We start from the raw sequence: 14,616 nt of genomic DNA on the forward strand, positions 1-14,616 counted from the left end.
GTTTTGGGAAGGGCCCAATTTTTGGCTTCTCGCAGCTCAACCCACCAGGTCCCACTCCTGGCACCATCTCAGCTTCCCACCCCACTGCTCCTCCCTGGCACCAAGCCTGTGGAACACCGACTCCGAGATGTTTCCTGCCCAAAAACCAGGCACAAAGGGGAGAGGAAATAATCCCCAACCCTTCGGAGCTGCCAAAACACCAGGTGAGAACGCAGAGTTTCGCTCAGCCGTGGCCCCTCCCTTGACTCTTCAATACCTGCAAAGCAAAACAGAAAAAAACGAGCCCAAAAAATGCTGAGACCAAACCCAGGCACTCAACGTCACCGGGGAGGTTCCAGGTGGAACCAGTGACCCAAGGAGGTTTTTCTACAGCAGTTTTGCCTTGGCCCCCGTGGCACCTCCAGCTGTGGTGGGGAGGAGGAGGCCACAAACTCCTTCATGAGGAAAACAGGAGTGAAAAGCACCGATGCCCAGGGCCCTGGGCTCAGAACCACAGCTGGGGGACAAACAGGGACATTTTCCAGTCCCTGGCCTGGGCTGGGCTCTGTGGGCAGCAAAGTTCTCTCAGGGGAGCCAAGGTGAATCCAAAGCTTTCATTCTGCCTTGTTAGCCGTAAATCCCCTCAAAATTCAGCATCCCCTGACCCCACCTCAGCAATCTGGGTTATATTTAAGAGCAGGTTTAAACATAAAATTAATAAAATTGGATTTAAGGTCCCTTCCAGCCCAACTCATCTGTGATTCCATAACAAACTCATCCTGTTCCCAGCCTGACGTTAGGCAGAACCCTGTCCCCCCATCCCCACGGCAGCAGCCTCGGCTCCTCCTGCCTCTCCCCGCTCCGGGAGATCCGTTCATCCTGGTGAGGGCTCCTGGGGGAAAACGGGAAAAGGAGGGAATGGGAATGGGAACGGGAATGGGAATGGGAACGGGAACGGGAATGGGAATGGGAATGGGAATGGGAATGGGAATGGGAATGGGAACGGGAATGAGAACGGGAATGGGAATGGCAATGGGAACGGGAACGGGAATGGGAACGGCAATGGCCATGGGAATGGGAATGGCAATGGGAATGGGAATGGGAACGGGAATGGGAATGGCAATGGGAACGGGAACGGCAATGGCCATGGGAATGGGAATGGGAATGGCAATGGGAATGGGAACGGGAATGGGAATGGCAATGGGGATGGGAATGAGAACGGGAATGAGAACGGGAATGAGAATGACAATGGCAATGAGAATGGGAATGGCAATGGGAATGGCAATGGGAATGACAATGGGAATGGCAATGGCAATGGCAATGAGAATGGGAATGGGAATGGGAATGGCAATGGGAATGGGAACGGGAATGGGAATGGCAATGGGAACGGGAACGGGAATGGGAATGGCAATGGCCATGAGAATGGCCATGGGAATGGCAATGGGAAAGATAATGGCAATGGCAATGGCAATGGCAATGGCAATGAGAATGGGAATGGGAATGGGAATGGGAATGGGAACGGGAATGGGAATGGGAATGGGAATGGGAATGGGAACGGGAATGAGAACGGGAATGGGAATGGCAATGGGAACGGGAACGGGAATGGGAACGGCAATGGCCATGGGAATGGGAATGGCAATGGGAATGGGAATGGGAACGGGAATGGGAACGGGAATGGGAATGGCAATGGGAACGGGAACGGCAATGGCCATGGGAATGGGAATGGGAATGGCAATGGGAATGGGAACGGGAATGGGAATGGCAATGGGGATGGGAATGAGAACGGGAATGAGAACGGGAATGAGAATGACAATGGCAATGAGAATGGGAATGGCAATGGGAATGGCAATGGGAATGACAATGGGAATGGCAATGGCAATGGCAATGAGAATGGGAATGGGAATGGGAATGGCAATGGGAATGGGAATGGGAATGGGAATGGGAATGGGAACAGGAATGGGAATGACAATGGGAATGGGAATGGGAATGGGAATGGGAATGGGAATGGGAAAGGCAATGGCAATGGCAATGAAAATGAAAATGAGAATGGCCATGGGAATGGGAACGGGAATGGGAATGGGAATGGGAATGGGAATGGGAATGACAATGGCAATGGCAATGGCAATGACAATGGCAATGATAATGGCAATGGGAATGGGAATGACAATGGGAATGGCAATGGCAATGACAATGGGAATGACAATGGGAATGGCAATGGCAATGAGAATGGGAATGGGAAAAGAAATGGGAACGGGAATGGGAATGGCAATGGGAATGGCAATGAGAATGGCCTTGGGAATGGGAATGAGAATGGCAATGAGAATGGCAATGGGAATGGGAATGGGAATGGGAATGGGAGTGGATGAGCTTCTCTAGAGTTGATGGGCGTGGAGTCTGGACACAGTCCCGGAGTTTTCCCTCATTTGTTTTTTTGGTCCCTGTTCCGTCAGCACAGGACGCTCTGGTAGCCTCAAAGCTGCTTCTCCAGGGATGCTCCCGGGGCTGGTTTGGCCCCAAGCCGTCCCAGTTCGGCTGTGACGTCACTGTGATGTCACTGTGATGTCACCCCCAGCCCGGCGCCCCCCAACCCCAAAAAGAGGGAATGGCCGCGGTCCTTGGAGGTGCGGGATGGGAGTTCGGGGAGCCTCGGAGAAGGGAGGGCAACGATGATGAAGGGCAGGAAGGACGGGCAGAGGAAGGACAGACAGACAAACGCTGCCACCTGCTGTCCATAAAAACCTCTCCAAGTCCCGAACTGGGATGAGTTCAGCTCTGCGGGATCCCACAGCTCAGGATCCTGCCCGATGCGCTCCTGCAGCCTGGGAGAGCCAACGCCAACTCCATCCAGCTGGAAAAGGGCAAACTGGGTTCTCTTGGAACGGGGGAAGCGCCACGTCCCGAAGGGCTGCAGAAAATCACCCGGGGCCTGTGGGAAAGGATCTCACGGGACATTTCCTGGGGCTGCTCCAGCACCGGGAGCCGCGGTGGGAAAACCGAGGAGCCACACGAGGAACATGGGCTGAGCTGAGTGTCCCCTCCCCGAGCTGCCACCTCCGCAGGCAGCGCCGTGCCCTCCCGGGCCGGGGGGACGCTGCGAACGGTGACATCGCGAGCTAATTCGGTGGCGTTAATTACAAACATCCCGCCCGAGTGATGGGCAGGAGAGCTGACCCTCTGCTCCCAAATTCGGCTAATTAATGTCCCCCTCCCTCGGGTGATGTCAGGCTTCCTCGAAAGGCCGTGAGCGGCCCTCATTAAAGGCTCCTCAGGATGAGTGTCCTCCCAACGCTGACCTTATTTTGACAGTGGCAGTAATTACAGAACTCTCAGCGGTGGAATGACAATAATTACCCAGGCACGAGCAGAAAGGTCCTGGGGGGAGAGCGCAGAAAGCGGCGGAGAAATGCGGACTTGGTGGGAGAGACCAGGCCCAGCTCCCCGGGACTGCCTGGGAGAAAAGGCACATTCAGACCCCCAAACACCAAATCCTGGACGTTCTTCCTTGGCTGGAAACTCCCCAGGCATCTCCAGACTGCCCTGGAAACACCTCCTGCCTTCCACACTCGGGATGCGGAGCCCACCTGAGCCCCAGGTGGGGAGAAGCTCTTCAGGGCTCTGCCCTGGGAGCCCCCCACCCTCCTCTGGCTTTTTAGGGTCTCCCTCAGTTTTCCTCTTCTCCTTTTTCCTTTTCCCTTCACTGGATTCAAGGATTTGAAACAAACGTCCCTGTGGGACACCGTGGAAAACTACGAACCAGTGAGTTCCAGGTGCTCCCAGGGCTCCTGGGCCGAGCCTGGATGTCCCACCGGGATCCAGAACTGCAGCCCCTCATGGGGCCTCGTTTCACCCCCAAATCCCATGAATCACAGGGAACATCCCCAGTTTCAGGTCTGGACTCGGGGAACCACACCAGGCTTGGATCGCCGGCGGGATCTGCCTGGCTGAGGAGCTGCGCCGGGAATTTCACACGGCAGGAAGTGTGTGGGGACGCGAATCGTGCGTGCAGACACAAATCCTTGTTTTACGCCTTTGCTCTTTTTTCCCACTTGTTTCTTAGCTCCGGTGAAGGCGCTGGAAAGGGGAGCCCGTGGGCAGAGGGATCCGTGCAGGACACGCTGTGCCAGCGAGAGGCCACCTCACCTGAGAGGAGGAAACCCTCAGGTCACTGCTTTGGTCCAAAAACTGGGGGGGGAAAAAAACCACAAATATGAAACAGCAACAACAATTAGGAAAAAAAAAACCAAAACACCTTCATTGAAGGCGTCAGTTGGAAAATCCGCCAGTAACGATGTTTTCTGCAGCAGCCCCGCTCCAGAAAAGCTGTAATGATTCACAGTGACCCATCCAAGGAAAAGCAGGATACCCGTGACCCACCTGTCAGCTCCGGGCATCCTCCGGACGAGCTTAAAAGCACCAGGAAGGAGAAGAGTTCAGCCAGAACCGGCTCGAAGGAGGAAAATCGGGAGCAGCTCTTTGCCCAAGGTGGGTGCCTCTTCCTCCCTTCCTCCTCCCAATCTCCCAAGGAATCAAACCAGATGAGGAAAGCGTTTGGTGGTGGGCAACAGAAGTCTGATTTTTGGCAGGTAAAGGGTGGGAGGTGGCTTTTTATTCCCGCTGGATTTCTGAGGTATCCAGCAAAAATCAGGAACGTAAAATACGAATAAACCGGCTCATCAGGAAGGTGCTTTTCTGAGCGGTGGGAAAGTTCTCCAGCGCTGTGGGGATAATTCCAGGGTGGAAATGTCACCCCCAGATTGAAAAGGGAGGTTTGGGATAAAGTTCATTGCAATTAATTTTCTCTTTGGGTGTCATTCCATGTGCCCGCGCTGAAGCGCCGGGAATGTGCCGACGGGGAATGGCGAGGTTTGGGATTTCTCACCCATCCCAATCCCGACTGCACTCTTGGGAAGGGGTTGTCCCACACGGATCAACCCCGGGCCGTGCTGCCGGAGCTTCCCGCAGGGCTTGGGGGCTCGGTGGGAATTGCAGCCAGGAAATTTCCCCGGATTTCTGCCTCCCCAGGAGCTCAGATGGTGCGGTGGCTGTACCTGTCCGGGCTGGTGTTTGCCGTGCTCATCCCGGCCGGATGGCAGGTGGCTCCCAAGGACTTGGAGGACCTCTCCAGGTACGTGGGCTGGGTGGAGCAGGGCTGTGGGAGCAGCTTCTTCCTCTCCATTCCCGTCGCTGTCCCAGCTCTCACTGTTCCAGGGTTCCCATTTATTTTGTATGGATCCCAACTCCCTCCTGGCTCCCCACAGCCCAGGCAGGGACATTCCCTCGTAGGGATTCCCAGGATTTCCTGGCTGGGTCAGAGCAGGGATGCCAGGCTGGGGCTGACCCCACCCTGGGCTGGTGCTCCCATGGCACCGAGTCCTTTGGGAACCCTCTGTGGTGAATCCCAAAATCACCCTGGAGCTGCGGGAGGATGATCCAAACCTGGGAGCAGATCCTGCTCTGATGTGGGAAGCAGGGATCGGGGTGGAGGTTGGGATCCACTGAGCAGGATGGAGGGGAACGATTTGGGACAGGACACCGGAGATATTGGATACAGGGAAAACCCAGGCCAGGCTTGGCAAATCTCGGGAAAGTGGAACAAGGATTGTGTAGGAATTGATTTGTAGGAATCCCATTAAATATTCCAGATTTATTCCTCTGCACTATTCCATCTTTCCTGGGGGATGCTCTGCACAGGGACAGGGTTTGGAGGGCACAGCCCTGCCCTGGGCATCTCCTGTGGCAGGATCCATTAAACCCCATTTTCCTCCCTTCTCCTCCCACCCCCAGCAGATGGAAGCTGTTCGGACCCCAGAACTCCCGGAGCTCCCTGTCGCACGTCAGGCGGCACTCGGAGGGGACCTTCACCAGCGACTTCACGCGGTACCTGGACAGGATGAAGGCCAAGGACTTCGTGCACTGGCTCATCAACACAAAGAGGTGCCGGGAACGGGGAGAGGTGTTTCTGTCCCATCTGGGGTGCCAGTTGTTTCTGCCTATCCCAGAGACGCCAGTTGTCAGGGGCTCCTTTTCAGGAGCTTAAATTCCCCGGCATTCAGGTGGTTTTAGAGTTCTGGCCCTCTGCAAGGCTCTGTGCCAAACGCAGGAAAAGACGGAGTCTTCAAGGTTACAGGCTTCGTTTATTAGTTCTTATCTTACAATTTTCTCAGTGTCCAAAAGATGTTTGCCGCGGCTCGGACATCTGGTGACTCCCCCTGTCTCTGGGCTGTCCTTATCTTTTATACTAATTGCTACGTATTCTTTATTTACTATTTATTACTAATGTCTATCACTATTACTAAAAAGGTCATCTTTACTCTGACCCAATCCTCACTAACTACTTTGTGCCACCGTCACTGCAGAAATGGAGGGAGGGAACAAGAAGGAAGAAGAAAGAGGCAACGCCCCAAATTCTCCATTTTGCCCCATTCACTTCAACGCCAGAAATCCCAAACCCACTGTTTTTTCACCCTGTGATATACTAAACTACTATTTTTACACTCTTGTGGCCTGCAATGCTTCCTGCAGTGCAAGAAGCCTCTCCCATGGACTGGGATCAAATCCAGTGTCTCTCTGAGCTCTGAGCTCTGGGCTGGGGTCCCAGACCCCCCTGCCCAGGTCCCTGACCCTCCAGGGCAACCAGAGGAATGCCCTGGACTCCAACAGAGAGGGGCAGGGCTGTGCCGGGAAAGAGCCGCCCACCAACCCCATCCCCATCCCAGGGGACCGGGAACACCGCCAGGACACGGGGAATGGCTTCCCACTGCCAGAGCTCAGGGATAGACGGGAGATGGGGGAGGAATTCCTCTGTGAGGGGGGGGAGGCCCTGGGATGGATTTCCCCGAGAAGCTGTGGCTGCCCCGTCCCTGGAAGCGTCCAGGGCCAGGTTGGAGCATCCTGGGATAATGGAAGGTGTCCTCTCACGGCAGTGGGTGGAACGAGGTGAGCTTTGAGGTCCCTCTCCACCCAAACCGTTCCGTGATTCCATGAAATCCATGGATCTGGTGCCCGGGCAGGGTTGGGCTCCTGGGGATCCTCTGATCTCCTGTAATAAGGTCAGGAAAACTGAGACGTTTGGGGTAGGATTGGAACTCTGGGATGGGAAGGGGCTGTTTCATCCTCTCCGTGATCTGTCCTCACATTTTCCTCCTCATTCCAGCGTTACCCTGCTGGGACCTTTGGCATTCCTGGGGATTTTTCCCGTTTCATCCCTTCCAAAGGGGCGGCTCCTCTCTGAGCCTGGGAACCCTGACTGCCCTTTCCCAGCTCCTGACTTTAGCTGGATTTTCCATCCCCTGGAGCTCTTTGGGGTTTGTTTTTTCAGGTACGACTGACGGCAAATCCAGGCAGCGGCTTTCCAGCCGCATCCAAGCGGGAATGTTGGACGTCTCCCTCGCCAGCCGGGATCGGGAGCTCCGCGGGAAGGATTCATCCATCACACACAGCTCCCGGACCCATCCCGCGTTCCCCAGGCACCTCCTCCTGACGTCCGCCCCCACGGATCCCTCAAACCTGGATTTCCCTGGCTGCCTTTTCCCTAAATGCCAATAAATCCTTCGCTCAATCCCGCAGCCCGTTCCTGGCGTCTCCAACATTTCCAAGCATCCCACTGGGATCCCAGGGGATTTCGAGCCTGGCTCTCCACTTGGTGCCTCATTTTTTTCCCTCAATTCCTCAAGTTTTGGATAAAAGGGATGACAAGGATGTGCCCACCTGACCCCACAGACCAGGGCCAAAAGAAATTGGAGAGAAATTTAGGAAAAACCCTGCGGTTATTCCCATTTTGGGGTTAAATTATTTCCATTTCACCAGAATCCAAAGACCCTCTTTGAAGTTAATTTAGTTCTAGTTAATCACAGGGCAACTGGGCCCCAAAAATCCCAGAAAGGCAGCAGAGGGAACAGCTCTGGGTGGGGAATTTCACCTCTCCAGGGAACTCCGGGAGTCCAGCACAGCCAGGGCTGGCACGGGGGATGCATGTGACACAGCTACTCCCACTGAGAAGTAAAATGAAATGAAATAAAATAAAAAATAAAAAATAAAATATAAAATATAAAAAATAAAATATAAAAAATAAAATATAAAAAATAAAATAAAATAAAATAAAATAAAATAAAATAAAATAAAATAAAATAAAATAAATTTATTTTAAAAAATAAATTCTAAAATAGAATACATCTAAGATAATATTTTTTGGAAAAAATAAAATTGGAATAATTAGAAAATACTATTAGAATAGTTTTTAAATTAAATAATTATTGTTTAAAATTCAAAAATAGAATAATTTTAAAATAAAATATTTTTAATTAAAATATATTAATTTAAAAATAATATACTTCTAAAAATAAAATAAAATAAAAATAACTTTTTTTTTTAAATTAAAAATTCCCCTCCTTGGTTTTATTTCCAACCCGGAGCATTCCCAAACTCCCTTGGGATAAAATAAATAAATTTATTTCAGCCTCTCAGAAAAAAAAAACAACTCCAGAATGTTCACAGAGAGCATAAAAACAGCACAAAGGAAGTGTCAGCACCTTGTTTATTCCCTGTTTGATTTATTCCCTGTTTACAGCCTTTGTCATCCCCATTCCCAGGGATTTCCTTTCGGGAATAGTCTGGAAGGGCCCAGGGGGGAGGTGGGAGGGGATTGATGTCAGATTTCACTTTCTGGTTTGTTCCAAAGATATTTCGGGTTTATCCCTAAAGCAGCTCCAGGAACCATTCGTGGAAGGTTTTCCCTCTGTGTTTTTGTCCCCCGCAAGGAAATATTAAATCTTCCCAAAATAAAGAGATGTCCATGCCTGCCTGCCTTCCTTCCTTCCTTCCTTCCTTCCCTCCTTCCTTCCTTCCTTCCTTCCTTCCTTCCTTCCTTCCTTCCTTCCTTCCTTCCTTCCTTCCTTCCTCCCTTCCTCCCTTCCTTCCTTCCCTCCCCTGGAAGTTGAGTCCGGCCCTGTCTCTCTGCTTCCAGAGAGGAAAAGAAAACAGAAAAACCGAATTTGTCCAAGTGTAGGATCCCACTGATCCCAACGTTCCCTTTCTCCAGGACTTATTTTGGTTTTCAGCCTCCTCTCCTTCCTGAAGGCCCGAGGCAGCTTCTCCAGCTCTGCGGCTGCCCATCCCAGCGGTCAAACTCCGCTTTGCAAATCCCCATCCATCAAATCTGATGGAGTTTGGCCCTTCCTGTGGGGGTGGCACTTCCATCCTCACAGAGCAATTCCGTATCCTCTTTTCCCCAGCCGTTGTCCTTTGGAGGTGGCTCCATGCAGGAAAAGGCTCCTGGATGGGTGGGACGAGCTGATGGCAGGAGCGACAGCTCATGTCCCTGTCCCAGCTGCAGGTTCCAGGAGGCTGGAGCGTGTTCCAAACCTCCCGGGGGGTTCTGGGAGCACCTTTTCCTCTGGAATGTCCTCCCTTCCCTTCCCTTCCCAGCTCCATGACTCCCAAACTCAGCCACACATTCCAGGGGGACACCAGAGCCCCCCCGAGCCCCAAAAATGTGGGGAGAGCTTCAGGGCCTTCGCCACTTCCAGCGCTTCCCAGCCACTTCCCAGCAGGGAAAAGGAGAAGGAAAAGGCAATTCCCAACTCCCCGCCAGCTCCAAAGAGGCTGTGCAAGGACAGGGGTGAAGGAAAAACCAGATTCCGGGGAGGAACTGGGGCAGGGGTTCCGGGGCTGCAGGGCCCCACCTCTCACCTGGCTGCTCACACCACCAAAATCCAGGGATTTTATTTTTTGAAGTTTCCCTTATGGTCATTTCGGAGCTGACTAAAAAGGGACGTTTCTGGATTTTACCACGTTCAGGCTGGTAGCAGAGCCCGAAAAAACTCTCGGAAAAGATGGGAAAATGGAGCGTAAGGAGCAAACGCTTTTCCTTTGTCTTATCCCGAGTGCTCAGGGGTGGTTCATCCCAGTTTATGAGATGTTCCCAACGCTGTCCCACCGTGGAGAGCATCCCTCTTGCACCAGTAAGAGACAGAAGTTATCCAAAGGAGGATCCCAAACCAGACCAAAACCCCGACTGCGAGGAAGGAGGAGGCGCCAGATAGAGCAGGGAATGGTTTTGTACATTCAGAGTTTATATTTGGGGGGGGAAAAAAAAAAGAAAAAAAGAAAAAAAGAAAAAAAGAAAAAAAAAAAAAAAAAGAAAAGGAAGGAGAGGAGGAATTCGAGATTAAAAAAATAGAACTGATGGGAAGCGGTAGCGGAGCCTCCACCACTGCACGACACACACACACACACGGACACACGAGGCTGGACAACACGGATCCCCCGGGACGCAGCACCCCCGGGGAACGGGAAACTCTGCATGGCTTTATGGGACCCCTCGGGTGGGAGACGAGCCGCTCCTCCGTGTCTGCCTTGGCACATCCCTGAGTCACATTCCTGCTCCTCGACAGCGGCATCGAGGCGCCTAAACGTGGGAGTGGGGGGAGAAGAGGGAAAGAGGGAGAGAATCATCAGTGGAAGACCCAGAATCAGGGATCACGGAATCACGGAATCACGGAATGTCCAGGTTGGAAGAGATCTCCAAGATCAGCGAGTCCACCCCAGCCCTGACACCTCAACTAGATCATGGCACTGAGTGCCACATCCTGGCTTTTTATAAACACATCCAGGGGTGGTGACTCCAGCACCTCCCCAGGCAGACTATTCCAGATCCTTGGAATTGTTCAGGCTGGAAAAGGTGTTTAAGACCATCAAATCCAACCACTGACCACCATGTTCACCACTGGCCATGTCCCCAAGTGCCGCATCCAAGTTTTTGGAGCTCTTCCAGGGGTGGTAACTCCACCCCTGCCCTGGACAGCTGTTTCAAGGCTTGGACCTTTCCATGAAGGAATTTTCCCCAGTATCCAACCTGAACCTTCCCTGATCAATCTGAGGCCGTTCCCTCTCCTCCCATCCCTGTTCCCTCGGAGCAGATCCCAATCCTCCCCCCGGCTGTCCCCTCCTGTCAGGAGTTGTGCAGAGCCACAAGGTCCCTCCTGAGCCTCCTCCTCTCCAGGCTGAACCCCCTCAGCTCCCTCAGGAGTTCTCCAGACCCTTCCCCAGAGCTCCAGCCCTTCTCCAGCGCCATTCCCAGCTCTGGAGATGTTCCCAGCTCCTCAGTGCTTCTCTGGGTGTAGGTCCCAGTCTGATCCCGGGGTTCCAGGCGTTGCTCCCACCCTTCCCTGCAGAGCGGAGCCGGTGCCCGTGCTCCTGCTGCCTCTTCCAGGAGCGCGCCCTTTGCTGTCCCCGCACGGTCACGGCACAGCTGAGCCTTTACCTCTTTCCTCCCGGATTCAGAGCGTTTCTGTGTTCATGGTCAGAGCCTTCCACACCGTGGTCTTGGACATCTCGTCGGAAATGTTGATCTCGGAAGGATCGGCCCTGCAAGGAATATTCCACAGGGTATTCCGTGAGGATGGGTCTGATCCCACCAGGAGCGCTGGCAGCGGCCAGAGGAGCAGGAGGGCCTGGAAAACCGGAGCTCAGCAGGTGAGGATGGTTCGGCTGGGTGAGGAATTTTGGGAATCAAGCCCCGGAGCTGCAGACCCACAGCTGGTGTTTCCCCCTGTGATCTCTCAGGTGGGAGCAGGAGGGTCTCCAGATCCCAGAAAGCTGCTGGTGATGTAGTTTTGGGATAAAACAGGAATTATGCAGCCACCGTGTGGGGTCAGAGCTCTGCCGTGAACTCCTAAATTGCCAGCAAATTGGGATTTTCCCACTAAATGACTGGGGATAAATCTGCAAGTGAGGAAACCCTAACCAGACACTTCCCACTGATGCTGCCGGGGGTCCTGACCCGGGGGTGCTTTACCTGTCACTGCTGGGCTTTGGGGTGTCCACCCTGCTGGTCTTGCCCAGCTTCAGCTGAACGGAATTCGCAGCAGCCGCTTCCATCATTTTCTGGGACTCCTGAAAAGAGATGAGTTCTCTCTCCTTGATCCAAGAGGGGATAAATGAAATTCCAGTAAAAATTCCTGGCATGTTGCCCTCTCCTCTGAGCCCCGGCACCTTTAGCAGCAGGTAAAGCCCTTCCCCTGTGGGTGTGCTTGGGGTTAGTGACACGGCTGGGAGCAAACCCTCACAGAAATACAGTAATTATTTTTATTACAAGCCTCATTTGAAAGCGATAACGACGTCTCTGTTCGTGTGTGAAACTCCCTGAGAATTCAAGGGGAAATGTTCAGGACGTGGGGTCCGGGCCACGAGAGCCGTTTGGTTCAGTTCTGGCGTTCCCCCAACAGCTGCTGCCCAGAGAAGCCGTGGGTTCCCCACCCCTTCCCCCAGCCCGGCCGTGCCCGAGGCCAGGCTGGATGAGCTTGGAGCACCCTGGGGTGCTGGGAGGCGTCAGGTGGCACCCATCCCATGATCCCACGATTCCGTGATGTAAGGATGAGCTGTGACAGGAATAGGGAGTCTGGCAGCCCAGAGGACATCCCCAGCTCCTGGCGTTACCTCCTCTTCTTTGGCTTCATTTTTGGCATCGTCCAACTTCTTCTTCTTGCTTTCTGGCATGAGGTCATCCAGGAAGCTGAGCTCCCGCTTGGAGAAGCAGAAATCCATCACTTTCCGGACAAAAACGAGAGCCAAAACCTTCAGGAAGAAAAGGGAAGATGGGTGAGGCCAGAGCTGGGGCTTCCCATCGCTCCAGGGCTGCGAGCACCGGGAGCACCGGGAGCACCGGGAGCACCGGGAGCACCGGGAGCACTGGAAACACCGGGAACACCCGTCTTGGTTTGCAAATGCAGGATGTGTTCTATTCCCATCTGCTGAAACCGGCTGAAGAGGTGTTTTATTCTTTATCTCACAGCTCCAGGGGAGGGGGCGGCTGTGTTCTGTTCATGGGCAGCTGTTAAACCAGGTGGGGCAGAGCCCTTTATCCCTTCCAGGACCTGTCCCTCATAACCCTGGAGGAATATCTTCTGTTAAACCAGGTGTGTTACTGTTCTTTCTCCCTTCCAGGACCCATCCCTCATAATCCCAGAGGAATACCTCCTGTCACACCAGCTGTGTCACCGTTCTTTCTCCCTTCCAGGACCCATCCATCATAATCCCAGAGGAATATCTCCTGTCACACCAGCTGTGTCACCGTTCTTTCTCCCTTCCAGGACCCATCCCTCATAATCCCAGAGGAATATCTCCTGTCACACCAGGTGAGTTCCTGTTCTTTCTCCCTGTTCTTTCTCCCTTCCAGGACCCATCCCTCATAATCCCAGAGGAATATCTCCTGTCACACCAGCTGTGTCACCGTTCTTTCTCCCTTCCAGGGCCCATCCCTCATAATCCCAGAGGAATATCTCCTGTCACACCAGGTGAGTTCCTGTTCTTTCTCCCTTCCAGGACCCATCCCTCATAATCCCAGAGGAATATCTCCTGTCACACCAGCTGTGTCACCGTTCTTTCTCCCTTCCAGGACCCATCCCTCATAATCCCAGAGGAATATCTCCTGTCACACCAGCTGTGTCACCGTTCTTTCTCCCTTCCAGGACCCCTCCTCCCTGCAGGGATCTCTGCTGTTCCTGGCCCACCCAGGCTCGCTGCAGGGCTGAGACAATTCCATCATCCAGTGGGAGATGCTGCACCCAGGGGAGGAGCCCGGCATTCCCAGCTGGATCACACCTGGCACTGGGAACGACAGCACAGCCCGTGTGCACTGGATTGCCAGAGGAACCCCGGAGCCATCCCAGCACCACGGGACCCTTCTCCAGGATCATCTCTGCTCCACCAGAACCACGTCTGTCACTGCAGGAGGATTTGATTGGGCTGTGACCAACACCCTCACCAACAGCGGATCAGGTTTATTCTGACTCTGTCAGCGTTTTTCTTTTTTTTTTTCTTTTTTCTTTTTTTTTTTTTAATTTTCTTTTTTGTCCTACTACATTTCTAATATTCCTGCTAAAGAACTGTTATCCCTGTTCTCGTATCTTTTCCTGAAAGCCCATAATTGCAAAATTATAATAATTTGGAGGAGGGAATTTACATTCTTTTCTTGGTTTAGAAAGTTATCTGCCAGGGAAAGCTGGAGCTTCCCTTGGAACGGAGAATGTAAATCCCCTTCCCTCCAAATTATTATAATTTTGCAATTAGGGGCTCTCAGGCAAAGATATGGGAATAGGAGTGATAGTTCTTTACTAGGAATATTTAAAAAAAAAAAAAAGAGAAGAAAATACAAATGCACTAGTACCAAAAAAAAAAAAAAAAAAAAAAAAAAAGCAAGGAAGCAAAAAAAGATCCTGGAAAAAGCCCTGACAGAGTCAGGGATCCGAGCTGGCACCCTGTTGGTCAGGGTGTTGGAAGCAGTCCAGATAAATCCTCCTGGAGTAACAGATGTGGTTCTGTGGAGTAGAGATGGTCCTGCAGAAAGTCCAGTGCTGGTGAGACGGGTCCGGTCTTCCTCCAGGAATCCATTGGAAAAACCGGATCCCTCGTGTCCTTCATTCCCAGTTTTTATCCAGCTGGGAGCAGCTGGCTCCTCCCCACTGTGTGGAGCATCTCCCAATGGATGATGGAATGTGTCCTGGCACCGGTGGGCCCTGATGGCCCATTATCAGGAGATGTCCCCTGGAGGATGGAGGGGAGGTGACAGAGATAACAAACACTGCCCCACCTGGGTTCAATGGCTGGGACGTTATCAGGAGGCATCCTCCTCCTTCCCCC

General features: G+C 52.7%; 2 protein-coding genes across 3 annotated transcripts in view; one reads left to right on the forward strand and one right to left on the reverse strand.

The window, feature by feature from the left end:
- The first annotated feature begins 4,427 nt into the window (after positions 1 to 4,427).
- Positions 4,428 to 7,479, forward strand: LOC120764697 (pro-glucagon-like). Of its 2 annotated transcripts, none has more exons than XM_040088701.2 (4): positions 4,428 to 4,461; positions 5,002 to 5,104; positions 5,764 to 5,913; positions 7,298 to 7,479. In XM_040088701.2, exons 2-4 carry the CDS (start codon positions 5,010 to 5,012, stop codon positions 7,305 to 7,307), a joined length of 255 nt encoding a protein of 84 aa, XP_039944635.1. In that variant the 5' UTR covers positions 4,428 to 4,461; positions 5,002 to 5,009; the 3' UTR covers positions 7,308 to 7,479. The 2 variants fall into 2 exon arrangements, with proteins under 2 accessions (XP_039944635.1, XP_039944636.1); XM_040088702.2 differs by having other exon boundaries at positions 5,767 to 5,913.
- A 2,549-nt stretch (positions 7,480 to 10,028) lies between these two features.
- Positions 10,029 to 14,616, reverse strand: part of SLC4A8 (solute carrier family 4 member 8) — a 28,190-nt gene continuing 23,602 nt past the window's right edge. Inside the window, exons 22-25 of the mRNA XM_040088699.2 lie at positions 12,415 to 12,552; positions 11,774 to 11,871; positions 11,240 to 11,343; positions 10,029 to 10,384 (exon numbers count right to left, since the gene is read on the reverse strand). Of these exons, the coding sequence (XP_039944633.1) occupies positions 11,256 to 11,343; positions 11,774 to 11,871; positions 12,415 to 12,552 (324 nt within the window). The 3' untranslated portion in view covers positions 10,029 to 10,384; positions 11,240 to 11,255. The remainder of the gene's footprint in view (positions 10,385 to 11,239; positions 11,344 to 11,773; positions 11,872 to 12,414; positions 12,553 to 14,616) is intronic.

Source organism: Hirundo rustica, chromosome 35 (assembly GCF_015227805.2).
Source record: "Hirundo rustica isolate bHirRus1 chromosome 35, bHirRus1.pri.v3, whole genome shotgun sequence".
Classification (NCBI taxonomy): domain Eukaryota; kingdom Metazoa; phylum Chordata; class Aves; order Passeriformes; family Hirundinidae; genus Hirundo; species Hirundo rustica.